Raw genomic sequence first — 22,075 nt, 5'->3', positions numbered from 1 at the left:
GAATGTCATGGGAAGTTTTGTTTTTGATCTCTTTGAACTATTCTTTACCCAGAGTGGAATTAATGTTTGTACAGCATACATCTTCAATATTTTTCTTTAAACAAAACAAAACAAAACAAAACAAAACAAAACAAAACAAAAAAACAAGAAATGGCTGCACAAGTTTGAATTTATTTGGGATTTTTTTCTACTAAATATACAGGCAGAATACGTACTCCCCAAATAATATTTGGTTAAATGTTCCTTAGCAAGTTTTATCTTATCTGGTAACCATTAACAGGTTCTAACCACTTTTGCTGACACAATTAGACACAATTATTAAGACTTCATTTAAATTGGTTGGTTTCCAGGCAAATGAACAAATGTTTTTGAGTTTGAGTCTTTAGCAAGGCAAATCCAGAACTTTAACGTTAACCTGCTTCATCCATTCAAAAACCAGCTTTGATGTGTGTTAGGGATCGTTGTCCAAATTTCAACTGTTTGGTTTTGAAGTGAAGTTATTTGGAGGTAGTCCTTCATTATTCCATCCACTTTGTGCAATGTACCAGTACCACTGGCCGCAAAACAGCCCCAGAGCACAGTGCTACTATCAACATGCTTGACAGCTGGTACAGTCTTCTTAGTTTTGGAAGCTTCACCTTTACCCCTCTAAAACAAATCTTTGCAGGTTTTTTTGTTAAAGTAGTGACACATTTGAATAAGTTATATTAACATACAGTTGTCTGAACTGATGATCCTCAAATCTGCAGTTGTTTAAAATGGCTTCAGGAGACCGTCCCAACTTGTGTAAATCTACAGCTATCCTTCTTAGACCTTAGACAGTCCCATTGTTCTGAGTATTGGTTAAATCCAGTGAATGTCAAAGAAATCCTCCTTATTCAGATACTACCAGTTTTAGTCCATCATGATCACTAAACAGATGAACCTTTAGTACCACTTATTTCAATACTATCAACTGACTTTATGTATCTAATTGAGCCTGTATGTATACCCCTGTGTGGTATACAGCCCTATGTGGATTAGAGAAAATCCAAAACAAATTCGAACTTGTTTACCCAACTCAAGTCCTCGATGAATATATGTAAACTTCGGACCATGACTTTAGATGTACATGTAAGGTTCAAATTACTTTATTTACACTAAGATTACAGCAGATCAGCCATGCCTTCGACAAATCACAATAGTATCAGCCACTGAACAAAGGCACCATTTAAAGAAACAATCAGTTTCAATCAAGTTCTCTGAATTTTACTGTACGGACAATGGCTGACAGGCAGCTGTCCTGGTGAATGAGATCATATGCAAGAGACTTACGATTATGAATTTTCAACATCTTGGTGATAATACACCTGTGTGGCTCATCGATAACCAGATTCCCAACCTTCAGTACCACAGTACAGAGGGAAATTAACAATAAGACCCCTGATTCTTTGCTGTTAAATTTTGTAAAAACTCTAAAACTAAACTGTACATTAAATGAGATGGATTAAAGCTTATTGTGGTGCTCCATATAGAGCAACAACAGTCCATCATTGGTGAAGCTTATTGCAGCACTAGAACAAGATCTGTTCTCGCTTCCTTAAAAGTCATATAAAAAACTGTGAGCGGAAATGTTTCATTTTCCATCTTTAGCTGCAAATCTGTGTTGAAGAAAAGTTTGCATCCTCAGTGCACAACAACCAATAAAATCAGATCTCGATGGTCAGATAAATCTCCGTTCTCGTGGAAAAGATGCAGATGTGTTGTGTGTAGTTGCTGAAGTTTGTCGTATGATATCAAGTTGGAAACCTAACAGAATAATTTGAAGCATTTTTTAGGTTAAAAATTGGAGTAAATGTTTTTTAAAAAAAGACAGACAGTTCTTGCAAATTCAAACCGAGTTATATTTTACACTAGTGCAGTTGAATGCAAACCAGAAAACACACCTTATCCAGTCCAAAGGAACTTTTAAACACATTTTCTATGCATCATGTAAATCAGCCTTTGTTGGACCAGTGGAACTCAGGAACCAAAAACATCCTCGCGTAATAGATGTTGAAGGGTCACAGGCTGATTCTGACACAGGAATAACACTCCAAACTAGATGTCGTGGCAGGGTATATAAAAATACTCTTCATATGGGGGTTTGGATTTTACTTTCCATTTTGGGCTTTTCTGTGTTTCTTTTTCATTTTGCTTGATCTCCAGCTGTTATTTCTTTGTTTCTTGTGAAATCCACCACCCTGAGCCTGAAAGAGAAAAAGACAAATAGCATAAACAGCATGAAAGTAGACCCATCCTGCCTCAACAGTTCAGGCTGGTGGTGGTGTAGGAAATTTTCTATGCACACTATGGGCCCCATAGGACAAATTAAGTACCACGCTAACCATGTCCACCCCTTTATGACCACAGTGTACCCATCTTCTGATGGCTGATTTCAGCAGGATAACAAACCACGTCACAAAGCTGAAATCATTTTAAACTGGTTTTCTGAACATGACAATGAGTTCACTGTACTCAAACCGCCTCCAAAGTCACCAGATCTCAACCCAACAGAGCATCCTTGGAACTTGGTTGACCAGAACATTCACATCACAAATGTGCAGCAACTATGTGATGCTATCATGTCAAGATGGACCAAAATCACTGAGGAAGGTTTCCGGCACATTGAGAATCTATACCATGAACAATTAAGGCCATTCCAAAGGCAAAAGGGGAATAAGCTCGGTAAGTGTACCTAATAAAGTGTCAGGCGAATGTATATTATTCCACAGACCTTTTTGCGTTTCTGCACCGCCTGTTTTTCAACCTCCATTTCTTCATCCTCATCTGTCTGAAAGTCATCTTCCTCCTCTTTCCTTCCGTCCTCCATACTTTCTTCTGCTTGGTTTTTCAAAGTGAATATGGAGGCTGTGGACAAATACATGGTGTTACAGAGCAGTAAAACAGGCCCGCTACAAGAGTTTCACTAATCTGTGCCATTATATGTGGATTCAATGGAGAACCAGTCATGTAAAACTCGACAATTATCCTGACTAATATTGGTTCTTCCGATGGACAGTGTGCTTCTCCTGAAATCAGTGGTCAAATGAATCTAATGTGTGTAGATGGGAGATACTGACGGGGGTAGAGGTCGCTCATGCTGTCCTCAGAGTCACTATGACCGTCATCACTGGATGAGGGTTCCCACGTGCTGCTTGAATGCTTGGAAGGGTTTCCTCGACTGCCCTCCTCTTCAGTGTTTCTGGGCCTTTTCTGCGTCAGTCTGGTTGGAATGAATTCAATCCCCTGCTTCACACATTCTTCATCTAGAGAAGGCATAAGGCAGTTGTGTTAGCCATCACATTCACAGTGTAACTATACAACAACCCATACCCTCAGTGTTTTATGCATACTCATATATCAAGTCTGTATTTACTGACATTTTCTCACCTTCTGATTATTTATTTAGGTAACAAATGACAGATTGTGGTATTGTTTCCTTCCCGTTATGCAATTTAAACTTTGATTCTTTGCAGAAGAATAGAATTAGCCGAATCTTACTACTGTAAGCTCACCAAAAAATAAATTAAAGAAATTGCCAAATATGTCAGACTACATTGGTCTGAGCAAATTAAGCACGATTGGTATATGCAAAAAAGTGCTAACAAATGAATAAGCTCATCAGATAGCTTTGCTTTCCTTCCTGAGAGATGGCTATCACACAAGAAGTCTGACTGCTTTGATGAGTAACATCCTGAATCTTTACACTACAGGAGAGGTGCACATGGAGAGATAAGTGATGCACTGACATTTAGAGAGGGCTTTCTTGAAGCGTTTTCCGTTGACGTGCCTTAAGACGTGGTGCGGCTGCCGGTTGAGATGCCGAAGGGTCAGCTTACAGAAGAGCTGATTGCTAGAGCACAAACAAAATACATACATTACATCAGAGGATCCACTTTGATCTATATGGCATCACAAAATTACTCAGCTGTAGTTACTAAAATCACTTGTTGGGCAAGCAAACATGTCCTTACGGTTGCTTTGTGCTTGGCACGATGTGCGGCTCATACTGGCTGTAGTTGAACTCTGCTGCAGCACTCAGTTTCTCATATTTCTTCCCCTCAGTGAACTTCTGCAGCTCGGCCAATTTGCAGGGAATCTCGTGGCCATTTAGAGTACATTTGATCTGAAAAAGTACAAAATCGAAGGTATGAATAGGCTGTTTTTATTGGCTTTAATGTTTTGGTCAGCAGAGGTCGGTGGATCAATCCAAATATCGCTAGCATTGATACCAACACTGGTACTGACACGAGTCCAAAATGATCGATACTTTCTTTCTGTCCTCTAAGATCAGTATGTAGCTCATTGTGTTAAATTGATGATAATTCTTATCATAAATCACGACACGCTGGGATAAGCTGCCTTTATAAGTTCCAAGTATCAGCGACACTGGCTCTGTATTAACTTGTTATCTGATCGACACAATAAATGGCAGTATTGCACACCGCTGTTGAGCACTCTTTAGCAATCACAACATCTGAACACCTGGCTCGTGCTAGATCAATTTGCAGGTTAGCATCAGCTCACACGAAGTGCACGTGTGACGTGGAGAAATCTGCTCGCTAACCTTTTTACCGCCTGTGAGCTGAAGAAAGGGGTGATTCAGGAGGAACTCTCTTAGGTCCGCAGGTAACTCATCCATAGTTTAGAAACACTTCAAACCAGCTCGTTCAGCTTGTTGACGAAGACAACGCTTCAACAAGGAAGCTCCCAACACGTGGGCTGACTGCGCAGACTCTGTCGTGTGATCTTGGCGCCATCCAGCGATCAAATCAAGTAAAACCCATCTTACACGAAGTTAGCCATTCACCTCTCTCATTTGGCATCAGGCGATCCTTTTATCGAACCACCGGTGTGATTAAACAAAAGCAGACAATTGTCTGCAAGAAATAATGTCCACGGTCCTTGATATACTCCCCTCCCCTTTTTTTTGCTACCTTTAAGAAACTAAACCTTAATCGGCTTAAGTAAGGTGACAACAGAGCCCAGTCAGCTGACTGCCACCATCTGACAGGTCTGAGAGCATTAAGGAAGACAGACAGCCCACTCTGCTTGGATTTCATAAAACTACAGAGTAGCCGGCATATGAGCGCATGCGTGAGCTTTGAATTAAAGTTCATAAACCAGTAAAGTAGACACCTGTAAAAGTAAATAAAACTATTTTATAAATCTTCCTAGCATGGCTAGTTTAGCACATTTGTTTTACTCGACTAGTCATTAGAGACTGTGCACAGAGTGAGTCATCTCGCTTTGGAACCAAAACCACGCCCACATTTCTCCCACAATTCCCTGGTTCCGTAAACAAATATCGGAAGCTAGCTGTTTGAGGTGTCGTGCATACTGTGAATTAAAATCTGACGATAGAGCTAAAGTAGAACCCAGACAGCGCTGTTGGTGTTACTTGCAATTACATTACGTTTAGTAATGCTACTGAGCTAGCTGGCTAGCTTAATAGCATAACTGACGATATTTAAGGTTCCTACTGTTTAAGTACACGTGAATATAAATATATATATATAACAATGTCTGGACCAAATGGAGATCCAAACATCTCTCCGGACGATGGTATTATAAACGACGAAGATGATTTCGGCGAAGAAGGTAAAACAACAAAAGCTTTCATTGTAAGTGATGTTAGCAATCATTAGAGCCGCTGGGCCACTCCAGTGATTGTTAGAACAAACGTTTGTTCTAACAATCACTGGAGTGGCCCAGAGTAACTAGTGTACACTAGTTACTTTTTGGTTAATTTTAATTACGTATGCGGGTATTTGTGGGCGTGATTTGGATTTATGTAAAAGTCCATCCTTAAAACTTTTGTATGAATCAATTGGGTAATTAGCAGCCATGTTCAATAAAATGAAGCAACTGTAAAGATTCATGGGCCAAAGTTCCTCCAAAACAATGTAGGACACTGAGAAGGTCATACAGAAAACAGTGACTTCTGCTTAAGAGGTTTCTAAAAACTGTTGAATCATGGGTTGTGCTTAGTGCTTCACAGACCTGCACAGAGTCAGAAAATTTTCAGAAAAGGTGTCACAGTAACTACACTCAACATTCACCTTCATGTAAACATCCCTGCCTGACTAAACACCCCCACCAGTGCCTCTTCATGGCGGTTGTGTTGTCAAATAAATATAACTAAAGTGGTTTTCATATTTGCCTCATTTTCAGTTTTCTGTAATAACCTTGGTGATGAATACTGGACTGTTAAATTGCTGGTATGTTATTTTTTATTTAAAAGAAACAAACAAAAGGTAACTGAAGCCAAAAACGGTCAACTTTCATAGCATTATCCTGTCTTTCATTGAAAACAATATAAATTTAATTTATATGATCAAAAACCGTTAAACTCTTTATTCAGTCGTTGCTCTTTAAATTGCCAAACAAAGCAAACTAACCTATGCTGCTCGTCCACAGAGTATTCTGCCATCAACAACATGCTAGATCAGATCAACTCTTACCTCGATGACCTGGAGGAGCGGAACGACGCTCTTAATGGCAAACTGCACGAACTGATGGAGTCAAATCGGCAAGCTCGACTGGAATTCAGAGCCCAGTTGTTGGCCCCCCCAAAGGAGGAGGATGTGGAGGAGCACTGTCCCACAGCAGATGGGGAGTCCTCCTCAACCAGCAAGGAGGACATAAACGAGGATAAAGAAGGCTTGCAAATGAATGACATGAATATTTAGATCAGGAGGTTAAATTAAGGAAAAAGCCGGGATAGAAATATTATGAAAGTTGACTAAACTCCTGAAAGCTGTCATTTGGGCTAGTGACCCTTTATCTTCATAGTCGATGCTCACATCAGCAGGCGTGTGCGATAGATTACATCTCCTCTTTTGCAGAGCTCATTCCGGTTTCTCCTTTGGCAATGTGCCGATGTAACTAACCTCAAACAACTTCTCATGCAAGCTGGATGTTACATCAACTTCTTTAATTTCACTGCAGACTTTATAAATCTAAAGCCAGATGTGCCGCTTTGTATTGGGAAGAAAAGGCTCAGGATTATGTGGGAGGTCACAATGCTAAGTCCTAAAGCAAGAAAACGACTAAATATATATATTTTTAAAGTTGGTATTAAAACATGGTCTTTGATAAACAAGGTTCAAACTACAGGATCAACCTTAAATCTTTCCAGATTCTGTACCTAAATATTGTTTTGATACAGATGTCATATGAACAACTTCTCAAGCATTTGAGTCAGTCCTTGTTAAACAGAAAGACTCCACTTCCTCAATTGTTTCATCGCATTATTAGCTTTGCAATTCTTATACCTTCCCAAAAAGTAAATAGGAAGCATTGGACACTCATATGTATTATAATGCTTGTTGTGCATCCTAACTGTAAACGCTGTGCTGTGTTCAGTGTCTGTTAAGTGTTTGCTGTAAAATCAAAAAAACGAAACGTTGGAATTATGAGACATTTTTAATATAAATTAAGATGACTCCCAAACAGAAAACAAACATCCAAAAATACAATAAACTTCCAGCAGTTAGAAAACATCACCAGTTTGTTCATCTCAATTTGTCAGTAGCTGAATAAAAATACAATAAGAAACGTACAGCTTTGTTTGAAGTCATCCTTTACATGCCCTTTTTTGCCTCTCCGTTCTGTTTCGGAGTTTAAAAGCACAGATTAGATCACGTCTCCTTCATTCAGAGAGAATACAACACTAATCATGTGACAGTCGCTGACGTGACTACAAGGGTTGCTACGTGTGTCAGTCAGTCCTCTGTGGTTGATAATAGGTTTCTCTAAAACACAGGGTGAAATGTTTCCAGAGAAGAGCGCTGGTTATGATGAAGGAAGTGGTGCTTCCTGTTTCACCCTCACCTGTGAGTAACACCTCTGGATAATCTACAGGACTCTTTGCTACATTTTAATTGATAGTTTTGTACTATCGCCCAACTGTGTTTCTACTCTTGGTACAGCAACTAAAATAAAACGATGGTAAACTGGAGTCAAATAAGCAGCAACTTAAAACAATGACATTGGGCTGTGAATGCTTTTAAAAAGGATGAGTGGAAAACAATTGTTTTTATCTAAATGTAGCCTGCGCCATCGATTCTGACCTGGAAGCGACAGCATAGCGTTTAAACTGAAAAACAAGATGTAGACAAAGTGCATGCAGCCTTATGCAAACGAGAAGAATCGTCATTTAGATTAAGTGCCTTACTGCTAGAAGAGAAGCCCTTTATTTTTGGCTGCTGGCGGCCTTTTAAAAATACACATACTCTTCACCAGACTATATTTTGACGACAGTGCTTTCAGTGTCAAGGGAACCACTGCTGACTGCCTTGTTATTTTTGTTGCCCAAAACATAATCAGCAACATCAAATTAAACCCCAAATCCCAGCCATTCATAAAAAAAGAAGATAAAATGCTGTGAACCAGGCTGCGATCAGATCCACGATTCAGCTTTTTTTGTTCGCTCAGTCCATGTGCCACTAAGACCTGTTTGTTTTAAAACAAATGTTGACACCTGCTCAAGTATGCATTGTGCTTACATTCTACATTTCACCATGTGCTATGTGTGATTAGCCAGTGTCTCCACTTTACCATCAGTCCAGTCTTTTATACTGGTAGGTTGTACTAACCATCAGTCACCTAGCTAGCCAGAGAATTAGCGCAAAAAAAAAAAATAAAATAAAGACAGAAAGAGAAAAGCTGGTAATGAGCCATCTAAGACTCCTGATTCTTGAGGACAACAGGGTGGAAAATTAGCACTTTGGCGAACAGTCTTAATTTTAAATGTCACTGGAGGAATTCAGCTTAGGAAGAAAAGAGTAAAAACCAAAACAAAACTATGGATTCGTCTATATCTGCAAATTTGATTGTATATTAAAACTTGCATTTAGCTTTCTTTTTTTTTTTTTTTTGCAACCAAGCAGCATTTCCTAATTCCAAACTACATCCTTCATGTATACAGTAAAAGTCACAATACCCTTTGTTTTTTTTAGTTAGTATGCAAACAACACTATGTGCAGTTTTAATTCAGCACAGCAAATATTAGGTTTTAAAAAATACAATGTCTGAACCAAAGCACAGATTTGGAATGATAGAATAAAGCCAATTAAACCTCAATGGGACCATGGGCCATTATATCCAAAGATATATACATTTTATGTATATTTATTTTCCTGTCACCTGTTGAAGCAACAGCCTCTATGAATTTCTGTCGTAGTGCGACTACACAAATAAGCACAATCTGCTTAGTTGCAGTTTTCCAGAGACCAAAGTACGGGAATCAGTTCAAAGAGGGCATCAAATACAAGGATGTTCTCGTTGTTAAAAAAAAGGGGGGAAAAAAGGGAAAAAAAAAAAAGGTCTATTTAGTTGTTCTGATTATACTGATACTAAACACAAATGCTTTAAGTTCAATATCTACTTCATCTTTTTATTTTTGACTAGATGACTTTATAATGTGTAATCTGATAGTGATGGCTGACGCTGGCCCACATTTTCCAACTGAAAGCCAAAATTAAGAGCTTCGCCCGCAATTGTGTTAATTTCTCACCCTGGGAGAGCGATTCACATGAGAAGTCCTGTTCTCTGTGCATTTAATTCCAACTTTCCAGTGCGGTGAGGAGCTCGACCGCCAACTCCTTGGTCTCTGTTCCATGGAAGCACCTCTTTAGTCACATCCTGTCAGTGGTTGTGATTGTACCTGTTTCTTTTCTGTGCACATCATTTCCTCATCGCCTGTTTGCCGCCCTTCCCGACCTGCGTCTGGGTGCTTTCCCCGTCCCAATCTTTTTCCCCTGGGTTGCAGGGGCTTCTCTCTCCTCCAACTCTTCAGTGGCATCCTCTGCAGAGGCTGATGGCTCAGAGTCCATGTCCACACTACTGCTGGCGGGCACCTCAGCAGGGGATGTGTCCATGTTGCTAGTGATGGTTGCTGAGGTGGTAGACAAGTCCTCTGAGGTTGCCTCAGGTTCGGCCAGCTTTCCCTTTTCCTCGCCCTGTATCTGCATTTTAAGTTGGGTGAGCGTGACAACGGGCTGCAAGGATTTAAGGTTCGTCGCTAAATCTGTGTCATCAGAGAGTAGATTTTTATCCGAACAGTCTGAGGCAGTTTCATTTATGTGCATGAGCCCGTCAGCAGGTTGGACAGATTCTCTCGAATCTTCAGCATCTTCACCTTTTCGACTCACCAAGGCTTTGTACCTCTGTGGGGGGGAAAAACCCAGCATAAAAATACTGGATTATGCCTCTAGATATACACTCATGCAGCTTGTTTCCCCGGGAGATTAATGTACACACTGGCCTTTTAAGAGCTCACATATGCCTAGATTAAGGCTGCAGTTATGCAATAAAAAAAATTTCAAAACAACTGAATGCAAATAGTAATGTTGTTATCTTTAAGCTTAAAACTTAAACCGACAAACCTTAAGATTCTCAAAGTGCTGCAATGATTTGCAGTGGCCGTGCAGGGCAGAAGACTCAAAGTTGTAAAACTTGTTGCAAAGCTTGCAGATAAAACCTGCGACTGGAACTAAAAAACTGGACCCTGTGACGAAGGAAATGAGAAACTAAACATCACAAAGATACTAAATATCAGAGAAGAGAAAGCAGGAGTGGAAAAAAAAAAAAAAACACAGGAGTGCCTCTCTCACCATAGACTGTGTCAGGGTCATACTGCTCATCACTGGACACGTCAGTCGCTTCTTTAAGGGAGGACCAGCCGTCCTGCATCAGTGAAATGTGTTACTGCAGAGATTCTCTTAAACCAGTTCTGAACCAAGGGTTGTACATTTGCCAATCATCTCACTGAAGGAAATCACCAATAATAATTTATATGCAGTTCACCTCTCCATCTCCTTGATTACTCAATCCTTTCTCCTCCTCAGTCCCCTCCTCTGTTTCTAATGAAAAACCTTCTGTGCCCAATGAAGCAAGTTTGGCGAAGGCCTCACAATCCGTTTCCTGGAGCTAGAAACGAGAAAACTGAAGTGAGAATTTTACCTCATCTATGTATACAAACTCGATTAGTCTCTATATAGTTATGAATATAAATAGTTGTGAATATAAATGTATTGTATTGTATTTGGCAAAAGAAGCTTTTCTTTACTGGAACACTGGTGATTTTCCTTTGGGGAGGTCAAAACCTCTCTCATGTGTGCCAAAATTTTCTAAATAAAGAAACATCTTTTCCTCTGGGAAAACATTTGTTGATGTGTAAAAGAAAGAACAAAAGGATTTCTTTCCCACCTTCTGTCTGTGCTCCTGGGACTGCAAGTGCTCCAAAAACATCTGGGAGTTCTTGAAGTGTTTCTTGCAGATGGCACAGGAGGACATGTCTGTTTTACTGGCAAGCTGAGGACATGGAGCAGAGCATTTTCAACACTACTCAAAATATTTTCTAATATTTCTTGAACTTTACTTTTGCGCTATGTAGTGAGAAACTGATGTACCTTGTGTTCCTCTGTGCGACGGTGGTCGGCGATGCTACTCGTGAAGTGTGTGAGACAGGTGGCACACCAACGCTTCAAGTCTTTCTTCTCCCTGCAATGAACACAGGACATCCTTTGTAAGGGTCGCCCTCTACGTTCAAACTTAATATGACACACAGGAGGAAGGAGGTGGTCTCTGAAGGGGTTTAATTAAAACGTGCAAATATGCCACACCTTTTAAAGCTGCTATGCTTTTCATAAAGAAATCTGCAAATAACTGACCCATCTTTGTTTGCTCCCTGTAGAGACTCCTGCACCCGAGGCAGCAGGGTGACAAGGCAGGCATTGCTCATGTGTTGGATCTCCATCATCCTCTGCTGGTGGGAAATGCTGTTCATATGACTCCTGAAGTTCTAGCACACAAAGGGAAGAACATTAATGACAAAAGAGTGGAGTTAAAATATTATTATTAATGCTCACCATTAACCTACTTGCTGGTTGTGGCAGGTGGTGCTGCAAAGATAACAGTAGAACTTGCTGGAGCCCTCTGCCACACCCTCCTCCTCTTCATCCTGGCTCTCAGGCAAAGCTACTGGGGCATCTTTGCTCTGTGAAGTTTCCTCTGCTGGTAAATTAGCCTGCCGGTCACCCTCACTAGGCCTGCCAGAGGGGGACGGGGCTGACGAACAGCTATGCAGCTACAAACAAGAACCACGAGTGTTGAACTTTTATGAAAAATGTATAAAAATCAACAAGACTTTAGTTCTTTAGGTACATGAAAAACAATATGTTCTCTATGATCTGAACATCAAAAACAAAAGGCTCCTCTCACCTCACCAACTTTGGTCTCCTCGAGTGCGTCGACAATGTCTGATCCTGTTCGGGAGCCACTTTCTTCCAGAGCGATGCATTCTTGTGATAAAGAGACACCCAATAAGAGTTCACCTCGAAAGACCCCAACAATAACACAGAGTACCGTGTAAAGGTCTTGAATCACCCCTCATTTCTTTATATTTTGGTCAGGAAATGGGTGCAGTATTTTAACTGAAACGTGTACATATAGACATGAAAATGCAGTATATAAGGCAAGAACAGAGTTTGTACAACTCTAATGAGCCTGAAAGTCAATATTTGGTTTGAAAACTTTTATTCTTGAACACAGCCTGAACCCTCTTAGGCAGCTTTCTTGTAATTTCCTTTTTACCTTCAGGGTGGACATCCTCTGTGTTGTTGCTACACTCCGAGGAAAGAGCTTCCGCATCTATGTTTGCCGTAGTGACGGCCTCGGCAGCTCCCTGTTCTGTGGGCTTCTCCAACCTGAAAGACAAGAAAAAAATTCTGTTTAGCAAAGTTTCACCATTTTTTTAATGCTATGAATTTCAAATAACTGAGTAAGAAAAAGAACACATTTATAAATTTGTTTTTTGCCTTCTTAAAACTGGTGAGAGGAAAAAACAAAACCCATTTCTTTCCTTTTTTTGGTCAAATACAAGAAATTACATTTTCCAGAAATAGAGAGTGCAGTTTTCTAATAGAGCTAGCAGCAATAAACAGGCTTTCCCCACCATTCTGTCCTCTTTTTCTTCACTGCAGGTTCTTCAAGTTGCTCCTCAGATAGTTGTGTTGGCCCATCCAGTCCTCCCGTAGCACCATCTGTGGGTGAAAAACAAAACCAAAGGGAAAAAGAAAATATTTAACTCTGATATTCTTCAAGTACTTTGTACAAAAAGTTTAAATTCACATGGCATTTAGCTAACACTATAACTCAGCTTCCATCCTAACTAATTACTATGTTTCTGATATGGGTGAATTGCAGCTCTACCTGCTTGAGTCTTGCCATTAGCTCCAGTGGTACTGCTAGCTGCTGCTGGTTGCTCATCTGAGCTCCCTGCTGCCATCTGCTCACTGTCCCGCTTACGATCTGGCTGTCGATTTGCAGCATCCTACTCACAGAGACAAATCACATGAAAACTAGAAAATAATGATCCATCGTAGCCGAAAAACTTTATCTACGCAGTTTTTTTGAGGGATACATTCCTGAAACATTATGTAAATTTGTGCACTGACTCTATAGTGCACCTACTTATTTGTTGAGAATAAATGGAAATCCTGATTCTTATCATTTGTCATACATTCACACTGCTTACAACAAAGATAATTACACTAACACAAATAATCAAAAACATGCCGTACTGTCCAAGCCTGATCACTCGGATGGTAATCTGAGCTCACTCAAAAACCCACACAATGGACAAAGTAACTGCAATAGCGCTGTTATAAATACCGCGGAAGACGAAGAAGAGGAGGCAGAGGATGCTGAGGAGGTGGTGGTGTTGTTGTTGTTGTTGAAGTAGCGGGGATGTGGGTGGAAGGGTCGTGTAGCTGGGAAACCCATGATGGGAGACTTGATAGCCATGCCCATGGGAACCGGCCCGAGCAGGGACGACCTGTTCCCTGCTGTGAAGAACTGCCGAAACTGCTGCCCACCCATCCCAAAGCCCCGCATGTTACCTGCACGCAAGTACAACAAGAAAGGAAATTATTATAAGGGCTTGCTTTAAATAAAAAACAATATACATGAAAATGTCACGTGACATCTTCTGCTCTTTGAGATTTCCAGGTATTGCCATTTTTATGCTATTCACTCACACCGTACCCTGCATCTGCTGCATCAGTAAAGCACCCTGCAGCATGGGATTGGGGGCGATGATGGTTGTCTGCGAGGCATGGCTCAGGTTGACCATCCGGGGAGGGGGTGCTGTCTGGGGGGCAACAGGAATGGTTCTAAGAAAGAAATACACACAAGAAAGTAACATGTCTTATTATTTAAAAATTCACATCCTCACTCAAATCTGCAGCTAAAGGCAGAGCGTCTGGGGTAAATGACAAATCCATCAGAGCCATGGAAATGTTTTCCGCCTTCTTAACAACCTGAGAATTTATTTTACATGCATCCATCATACTAAAGCTGGCTTGACAGATTTTGCTGCCACCTTCGCTTATTCTCAGAATAAAGATGAGGAAAGAGAAGAAAATATTGTAGTTTAAGTGAGGATTAAAAACGGAGAAATAAAAAGCTTCCTTCTAAAAAAGGTTGGGACCAAAAAAAATAAATAAATATATATATATATATATATATATATATATATTATATATATACACATATATATACACACATTATTTATATATATATATATATATATATATATATATATATATATATATATATATATATATATATATATATATGAACATAATTTGCTTATTGTTTAAAACCCACATCTTATGGATAACTGCAGAAAGACAACATAAATAATGTTGAAAATGAGAAACTATGTTGTTTTTTGAAGAATACGTGCTCTTAGTTTGATGTGTAGTGTAAAAGCCAAGTGCTTGAACATCTCATAATTAATTACATTAAGTAGCAACACGCCTGGATATAAAAATAACATGCCAGAACTTAACCAGTCTTTCATCTACAGTAAACAATATCATTAAAAAATTCTGAGAATCAGCCAAGCAAGATGGAGCACCGTTGCCTCACAGCAAGAAGGTCCTGGTTTTGAATCATGTGGCGACTTGTCCAAGGTGTACCCCTCCTCTCGCCCTATGAGAGCTAGGATAGGCTCCAGCTCTCTCCAGCACCCGAGAATCAAAGACAATTTCCATGTGCAACGGACTAGGCTAAAAACCAGTATTAACGGCCACAATCTTCAGAGTCTGGACTCAAAACAGACGCGATTATGTAGTGGAATCACTGCTTAAGCTCACAAACACTTGTGAAAACCACTGCCGATGAGAAACGTCTGCTGCTGAATTGACCAAATGCAATTTAAAACCTCACAATTTAAAGGGAAAAAAACCCCAAAACAACAACAACAACATATATTTATGAAAAAAGATCCAAAATTATCAATGCCTTCTCTAAGCACCAGCTGACTTAACAGGAGACAAACAATACCAAACAATCTGCAGCAAGGTTTAGCAGGAAGTGTCTGGATGCTAAGATTGACACACAGAGGCGAATTCTTTATACACATTACTGACATCAAGTTAAATTTAAGCAGATATATACCGGTATATATATTTTAAAGGCTTATTTATATAAGACAGCTTTATCGCCTTTATATGGCTTTCAAATCGGTGCACTGCGTTACAGTGAACAAGTAATTAGATTACCTGTTACCTGTAATGAGATTATAGGCTGGTTGACTGTGGAAGATGCCATAACAAATGTGATGTGATTTTGTGTTATTGGTCTGAGGTCAGAAATCCTGCAGCAAACGTTTTATATAACGCGTAAAAGAGGGATAATAACACATAACCTTTGAGTAATCTAGATAACAATGGAAGGCAGCAGTCAAAATAAACATCAAATACTGTCAGACCACTAATTAAATATCTGAAATGATAAATGTAACCGTAACAGGTGTTGGGACGGGCAGTTAGCATACAGGTCATCCAGAGGGCCTTACATTATCCCCGGTCTTGAGTTAACAGGCTTACCGGGGTGTCTGGTGGTGATGGGCCACATGGTGTCCGGGAGGCGGCTGCGGCGGGGGAGGCGGAGGCTGCTGCTGCTGGAAAAGTTGCTGTAGTTGCCTCAGTTGCTGGTGAAACTGTTGCTGTTGCTGCTGATGGATGTGCGGATTGAACATCACGGGCTCTGATTTAATCCGTTACGTTGCAACGAGTTGTCAGAGCCGTCAATGTGTGGCACCTCTTAGGACAGAGGATCTCTTGTTGGGAGGAAGAAAAACGTGATTACTTGCTCTGCTATCAGACCAACTATTTGTTGTTAAGGCACACTTAATGACAGTGCGCACCTCCTGTCAGACAACAGGTCGCTCTCATATTTCATTATGACAACTAGCTAGCGTTAGCATAGGAGCTAACAATAATGAACTTTTTGGTTTGCTAAGTTTACTTTCATTTCCGCCACCATTCCGCTTCATACAGATAGCCGCTAGGCTGTCAGAGAAAGCAGAATGGTACGCTAAATATGCCCACAATATCGAGCCTATGTTGATAACTGAAGTGTAGCTACATCTTCCATAAAATGAACGAAGCTAACGCTACATTAGCCATAGCCGCTCAGTCACTGAACCAAACAAGTTAGCTTAGCATAGCATTCAACTAACTCAAAGACAAACCTCTCCTGTAGGGACTGCTTTGTCGTATTTAGCCTCCTACAGCTGCCCCCAGAGACGTAAACCTCGCCGGGTGTTAATTGTCAACGTAAAACCAAACCGAAGAGTTAAACACTCGCTCTTTACAGCAACGGTGCAACTTGCACAAAAACTGAAGCCATAACCTCTGATCAAACCGGTGGACCGTGTCACCCCCTAGTGGCTGCCTGGAGAACTGAAAACGCATGATGGACGTAGAATGACCAGGCTTCGAAATGTCGTTTTTATTACATTTATTTGTTGTTGTTGTTGTTGTTGTTGTTGTTGTTGTTTTGTTTTATACTCTACAGTTATTATTTTATCTATTAGCTAATGCGACATAGTTAATAAAAATAAAGCTTTTTAGAGGTGAACATTAAATAGCAGAATACAACTTAGCACCTGTGGCACTGTTTACATTACTGTATACTGTCATGTTGGTTGTAGCTTGAGCTCGTTATGTTTTTCAATCTAGCTATGTTGCAAATAACCACCGCTGAAAATTAATTTCTATAGGACAGTGTTCGCCTAGTCTTTCACTCTTTGTTTTTGGCTCTTGTTCTTCTAATATGTGTTTATGCAGTCATGTGTTTGTGTGTTTAATTGTGTAAACATATACTTAATGTGTGATTTTAACCAACCACTGAAGCATTTTGTAACTGTATGTTAAAAAGAGCTGCACAAATAAAGTTGTTGTTATTATTATTATCGTTATATTTAATAAAGTATCAAAAAATAAGGTAATAAAATGTACATTTTCATAATTGAAACTGAGAGCAAATCACAAATTTAAACACAACATAAATATAAAAGGGCATTCAAATTCGCTCAGGTGAGTTAAAAAATATTTATTTTAATATGAAAAATACTCTGTTTTTTGTTTTGTTTTCAAATTGCAAATTATTTATGCGAGAGAAATCTACCAGTGTCACCACCTAGCGGTGGGTGTGGAGTACTGCAGGGATCTCCTGGTAAAATACAAGAGCTCATCCTCCTCCTCCCCCCCTGCGGTGCTTGGAGAGGAGAGTGTTGGAGAGAGTGCTGGCTTGAGATGATCTGACACACCGAAGAGCACCGTAAATGAGGAAGCAGAGCGAGAAGTGAGCCGGTGAGTGCGCGCAGACTAGAACGCCCTCTGAACGCTCTGAGGGGGGGTGAGGAGGGGCGCAGAGGAAGATAAAGCCATATATCCGTCCCTGTTCTGTCAAGGAAACTAGCCCATCATCCTCTCGCAAAGATGGGGAACCGGGGAATGGAGGATTTGATTCCTCTGGTGAACCGCATGCAGGATGCTTTCTCGGCCATTGGGCAAAACGCAAACCTGGACCTGCCGCAGATCGCCGTGGTGGGAGGACAGAGCGCCGGGAAGAGCTCGGTGCTGGAGAACTTCGTCGGGAAGTAAGTAGGCTTTTCCAGGCTGTAGTGGATGCTGGCGCGCCTCTGGTGCACCGCGCAAGAAGGAGCTCTTACATCTAAGTCCCCATCCCCCCCGGCCAGGTTTAAATACACAAAGCCTCCACTTAGAGCCGAAAGCTTCAAATTAAACGCGCATTCAACGCACTTTCTGTCGTTTCAAAGCCTCGAGCACACCGTGAGGCAGATTATTTTGTTAGGCCTTCATAAATCCCCAGAGTAGTTTATCTGTTAACTACCTTGTGATGCATTCAAGAACCACATATTCAAGTTACAATGACTTATTATGATCTTGTTATGATCCCCGTGCTTGATATAAGTTTTCAAACGTGCCCGCTTTGTTGTTGAACGACTTCGGTTAAAGGAAAATTTTCATTGTAAATCCACTGACATCTGTGACAAAGGCAGGGTTAGTTTGGAAGCTGACTTCCTGTGCAGCATGCACTGTCACAGCTTGCTTGGTGGAGGTGTTGTTTCTGTAGCAAGGCTCCCATTTTGTTGCCCAAAGGCTATTTAATCCTGAGCAGGGAAGGGTGCAGGATGATGCCCGCTGTGTGTATGTGTCAGTGAAGAGGCTTTGGCTTTAGCCTCGCAAACATGCAAGGCTTTTTCATTCTGCCACAACTGCTGTGCTGATGATACAAAACACAGGAAGGGAACAGAATCTGGAGTATGCAAGGCTGCTGTGTGACCTTGCACGCACACACACACACACACACACACACACACACACACACACACACACACACACACACACACACACACACACACACAGAATGAGAGTCCACCTGAGCTTTGAGCCCTTCCAGCTCAGCTCATCCATCTGTCTGCCCGTGCTTATAATGCTGTAAATGAAGCTTACTGCATGCAGACAGCACTGATGGTGCTTCTATCTGTCAGTCTGCTCCTGCTTTCTTGTATTTCGCTGGATCTGAAGATTTTTTTTAATGGGTTCAAAGATGCGCCCCACACACACACATACACTGTGTGATTCAGCAGTATTTCCTGCTTAAGCAAGGGCATAGTGTATGCAAACTGTGGCTCCGAGCCAGCTCACCCCAACATTCAACAAGGCCTTGGTATTCCAAGACAAAATGCCATCTATCCCACTGGACACAGAGGGAAAGGATCCATCTGTTAGGCATAGCTCTGTAGGTCTACCTAGTTCACCACATGGGCTCTATAATCCCCATCTTAAATGGTAGTAGGTGAGGCTGACCTGCTGTTTACCTGTAAGTGTACTCTACACCGTACCTGCTGTAAAAATAAAGGAATTCATTACAAAAACGTTCAGATGTTTCTGAATAAAGGTGAGAACTTGCAGTTATATATGGAGATTATAGTTGTAACACTAAACTAACAGTACAAAAGCAACCGGTGCTGACACTAGTATACTGCAAAGCATCGACAGCTATTCTACACAACGCAATACAACAAGAAACCGCTGCTGTAGATTATAGTAAGTGCACTGTTTGAATGAACATTTTATTTCTGGCAAATCTACCTGCAAACTTAGCTCAAAATTCAGAATAAAAGTCTGGAATGAAAAGCACATTAAGTTAAAGTGAGCTAAACATTCATATCTGCTACTGGCATCTTATTACTAATGTAACTCCTTGCTTTTGAGCCTTTTTATTCCCAGTAATAGCTATTAAATTGATCTCTTCACCCTCACAATTGGGCCACGCTGTGCTGCACTCACGCATCTGTTGTCATAGAAACAGCTTTGCGCCTTATTATGCTGTTTTACCCAAAGGAGCAATGGTTTAGAAAAATGATGAGATTTTAAACTTTATTACACAAAGGTGGTGGATTTCAATGCCAAGCGGGTGATTTGTAGGAACTGCAGTCTTTGGCGTCTCGTGAAAATTTGTGGCCTGCTGCGTTTTTGGGCTGCCAGCTTTCCTCGTCCAGCTGCAGTGACGTAGCTCAGGCTCTCCCATCCTCCTGATCGTCCTCTGCTTCACCTCCCCCACTGACCCATCGTGTTTTCTGACTAAACACATTTTTTCAATACGCTGCATTTACACGTGCCACAGCTTCTCTTTTTTCTATTTCCCCGTCTCTAATAGTGAATTGTGTTGGTGCCTTGCAGAAAGTCCAGCTTTCATTAAACTGCTTCTATTTCATAATTCTTATGTCAATAAAAACAAACAGGGTGCTATTGATTTTATTCCTGGTTCAAACTGCCGAACCCCACCTCCAATGTGTCTTTTATGGTTATCTCAGACAGCCAATAACAACATACAGAAAACTGCTGCATCAGTTTAATGGCTGTTTACAGCTTGTCTGTTGCTCAGCTGAACTGGATGTCATTTTAGGGGGAAAGTGAGAACAGGAATGGGAGATAGATAAGTGAACAGGTTCATTCGACCCTTGTGATCGTAAACAAACAGCTTTTTCTATGTAGCTGTTAAAGGATTTAGGTTAAAACTAACAACTACACAGTTAAAGAAATGCTTTCAAAAAGGGTTTGAGAGACAGTTTTCCTCACTGGTGGATTAGATTTTGATTTGGTGATGCTACGTGTCTGGTAGGTGTGACAAAGACAGTTAAAACCATTTGAGATATTCTGTCCTAACCTCACAAGAGCACAGGAGCAGTAATCAAACGTGCCTGTTAGTCTTTATCGTCTGTCCTTTACTGTTATTGCTCACGGTGCTTCTTACAGTTCAGTGTGTCTCCTCTCAGTTTAAACTCTGATTCCCCAACTCATGAATCTCTAAATTGAAGTTCTACTTGGCAGTGAGGTTAAACTAAAAACATGATCATAACAAACACACTAACGCACCGTGCCAGCACAAATCAAGACGCACAGTCATCACAATGCGTTTGTACTTTGAAGTATTTCTCTTTAATCGCTTCTTTCATCACCAACCATTTTCTTGTCACGACTAAAGTAGATGCAACTGCTTCTTTTTACTTTTCCTCTTTAAACCAATAAATGGGAAACTTATTTCGATATTTCTTTATGGCAACAAACAGTGATGAAACAGATGAAACTGATAGATGCCACTGTAGTTTCATCCAGGCCAGACATCTGAGGGTATTTGATCTGCAGTAAAAAATTGTTTAATGTTTGTCTTTTAATTGACAATAAATGAGCTATCTGGCCTTCTGCAGATTTATTTCTCTCCATGTTGACCCGGCCGAATCGTTGGCTTGCCTGTCTGGCAGTAAACAAGACATGATTATGCATATGAATTTGAGCTCATCCGCTCTTTCTCATTTGTGGCCATTTCCCAGTCAGTAATTAAGGCTCCCACAGGTCTAATTATCTCAGACAAAGCAAGAGAGCTCTACTCGTCTTCGTTGCCAAACACTTGCAGTGCCAGCTGAGTGAGACCTGTTAGTACCCAGTAACCGTGAGGGTGGGGGTAAATCCAGTATTGTTACATGTGTAGCGTAGCATTTATGTTAAAGGAAGAAAAACAGTTCATACACTGAACGTTGGAGGAAAACAGAATGAGGTGATTTAGAAAGTCAAAGAAAAAACAGTCACTAAAATGGAAAAGCAGCAGCTGTGTGCTGCAGATATCTTTCAGTAAAATGAAATTTTCTTACTGAATTCATTGTTAGTCGGATGACTCTGCTGATGGGACAAATCCACATAGGATGGCATAGAAAGCTATTACAGAAAATAACCAGGATGTTCAAGATCAGTATGTTGAGTTTATCAGGAGAGCTCGGTAGTCGCTGTGAATGATGTTTGCAAAGGCTTAGCTGCAAGGTTTGCTCAGTTTCAGCACCACGGACAGCTCTTTGACTGATTCCTCTGGAAAAAGCCAAATGCTGATTTTATCATTGGAAGTGAGGGTTGCTCTTCAGCTCTTCGTGTATTATAGTCATGTCATTATGGAAGATTAAAAGGGGCCAGTCAGTGGATTATAGAAACAATAGCTTTTTTTTTAGCAGAGGATTCATGCTTGTATCGAAACAGGCCAGGAGATGTCCCGCAGTCTTTCTTAGGATTGCCTAAGGGAATAATGAGTCATATGAGTGGTGAGAAAATGGTGATAATAGGAATGTTTGCCTTTCATGCACCGAAGCCCAAAGATTGTTTTATGCTGAGGTGTG

The 22,075-nt window shown here is 40.6% G+C and overlaps 4 protein-coding genes across 15 annotated transcripts in view; 2 read left to right on the top strand and 2 right to left on the bottom strand.

Moving 5' to 3' along the window:
• Positions 1-1,114: 1,114 nt before the first annotated feature.
• surf2 (surfeit 2) lies at positions 1,115-4,982 on the bottom strand. The gene is made up of 6 exons (XM_080876436.1): positions 4,589-4,982; positions 3,996-4,147; positions 3,771-3,874; positions 3,102-3,287; positions 2,756-2,889; positions 1,115-2,228 (listed from the first exon to the last, which is right to left on the bottom strand). The coding sequence occupies exons 1-6, from the start codon at positions 4,661-4,663 to the stop codon at positions 2,133-2,135; spliced, it is 747 nt and encodes a 248-aa protein (XP_080732562.1). The 5' UTR covers positions 4,664-4,982; the 3' UTR covers positions 1,115-2,132.
• A 337-nt stretch (positions 4,983-5,319) lies between these two features.
• bbln (bublin coiled coil protein) lies at positions 5,320-8,736 on the top strand. Its single transcript, XM_080871106.1, has 2 exons — positions 5,320-5,622; positions 6,442-8,736. Exons 1-2 carry the CDS (start codon positions 5,544-5,546, stop codon positions 6,711-6,713), a joined length of 351 nt encoding a protein of 116 aa, XP_080727232.1. The 5' UTR covers positions 5,320-5,543; the 3' UTR covers positions 6,714-8,736.
• Positions 8,737-8,883: 147 nt separating this feature from the next.
• ciz1a (cdkn1a interacting zinc finger protein 1a) lies at positions 8,884-16,756 on the bottom strand. Its single transcript, XM_080871096.1, has 16 exons — positions 16,571-16,756; positions 15,924-16,156; positions 14,074-14,201; positions 13,702-13,928; positions 13,240-13,360; positions 12,983-13,070; positions 12,622-12,734; positions 12,250-12,329; positions 11,909-12,115; positions 11,700-11,830; positions 11,439-11,529; positions 11,236-11,340; positions 10,834-10,956; positions 10,641-10,713; positions 10,413-10,534; positions 8,884-10,193 (listed from the first exon to the last, which is right to left on the bottom strand). The coding sequence occupies exons 2-16, from the start codon at positions 16,073-16,075 to the stop codon at positions 9,720-9,722; spliced, it is 2,235 nt and encodes a 744-aa protein (XP_080727222.1). The 5' UTR covers positions 16,076-16,156; positions 16,571-16,756; the 3' UTR covers positions 8,884-9,719.
• An 858-nt stretch (positions 16,757-17,614) lies between these two features.
• The window catches only part of dnm1a (dynamin 1a), a gene marked incomplete at its 3' end in the record, with an annotated part of 55,633 nt that continues 51,172 nt past the window's right edge, over positions 17,615-22,075 (top strand). For all 12 annotated transcript variants that reach the window (XM_080907725.1, XM_080907720.1, XM_080907722.1 and 9 more), the window contains exon 1: positions 17,615-17,983. In XM_080907725.1, coding sequence (XP_080763851.1) covers positions 17,823-17,983 — 161 coding nt within the window. In that variant the 5' untranslated portion in view covers positions 17,615-17,822. The remainder of the gene's footprint in view (positions 17,984-22,075) is intronic.

This window comes from Rhamphochromis sp. 'chilingali' (genome assembly GCF_963969265.1).
Source record: "Rhamphochromis sp. 'chilingali' genome assembly, chromosome: 2".
NCBI classification, from domain to species: Eukaryota; Metazoa; Chordata; class Actinopteri; order Cichliformes; family Cichlidae; genus Rhamphochromis; species Rhamphochromis sp. 'chilingali'.
The sequence above is the reverse complement of the archived record's forward strand: the minus strand, read 5'-3'. Positions and strand labels throughout refer to the sequence as shown.

Bases quoted from the DNA above. Each gene is read 5' to 3' on its own strand.
- surf2 (XM_080876436.1), bottom strand. From the start codon at position 4,663: ATGGATGAGTTACCTGCGGACCTAAGAGAGTTCCTCCTGAATCACCCC. The intron at 2,890-3,101 runs GTCAGTATCTCC...ATTTGTCCACAG, and splicing joins CATGAGCGACCTCTACCCCC to CCTCCATATTCACTTTGAAA. The intron at 2,229-2,755 runs GTCTGTGGAATA...TTTCTCTTTCAG, and splicing joins CGGTGCAGAAACGCAAAAAG to GCTCAGGGTGGTGGATTTCA.
- bbln (XM_080871106.1), top strand. From the start codon at position 5,544: ATGTCTGGACCAAATGGAGATCCAAACATCTCTCCGGACGATGGTATT. The intron at 5,623-6,441 runs GTAAAACAACAA...GCTCGTCCACAG, and splicing joins AGATGATTTCGGCGAAGAAG to AGTATTCTGCCATCAACAAC.
- ciz1a (XM_080871096.1), bottom strand. From the start codon at position 16,075: ATGTTCAATCCGCACATCCATCAGCAGCAACAGCAACAGTTTCACCAG. The intron at 13,071-13,239 runs GTAGAGCTGCAA...TTTCACCCACAG, and splicing joins TAATGGCAAGACTCAAGCAG to ATGGTGCTACGGGAGGACTG. The intron at 11,341-11,438 runs GTACATCAGTTT...CCATGTCCTCAG, and splicing joins GTCGCACAGAGGAACACAAG to CTTGCCAGTAAAACAGACAT.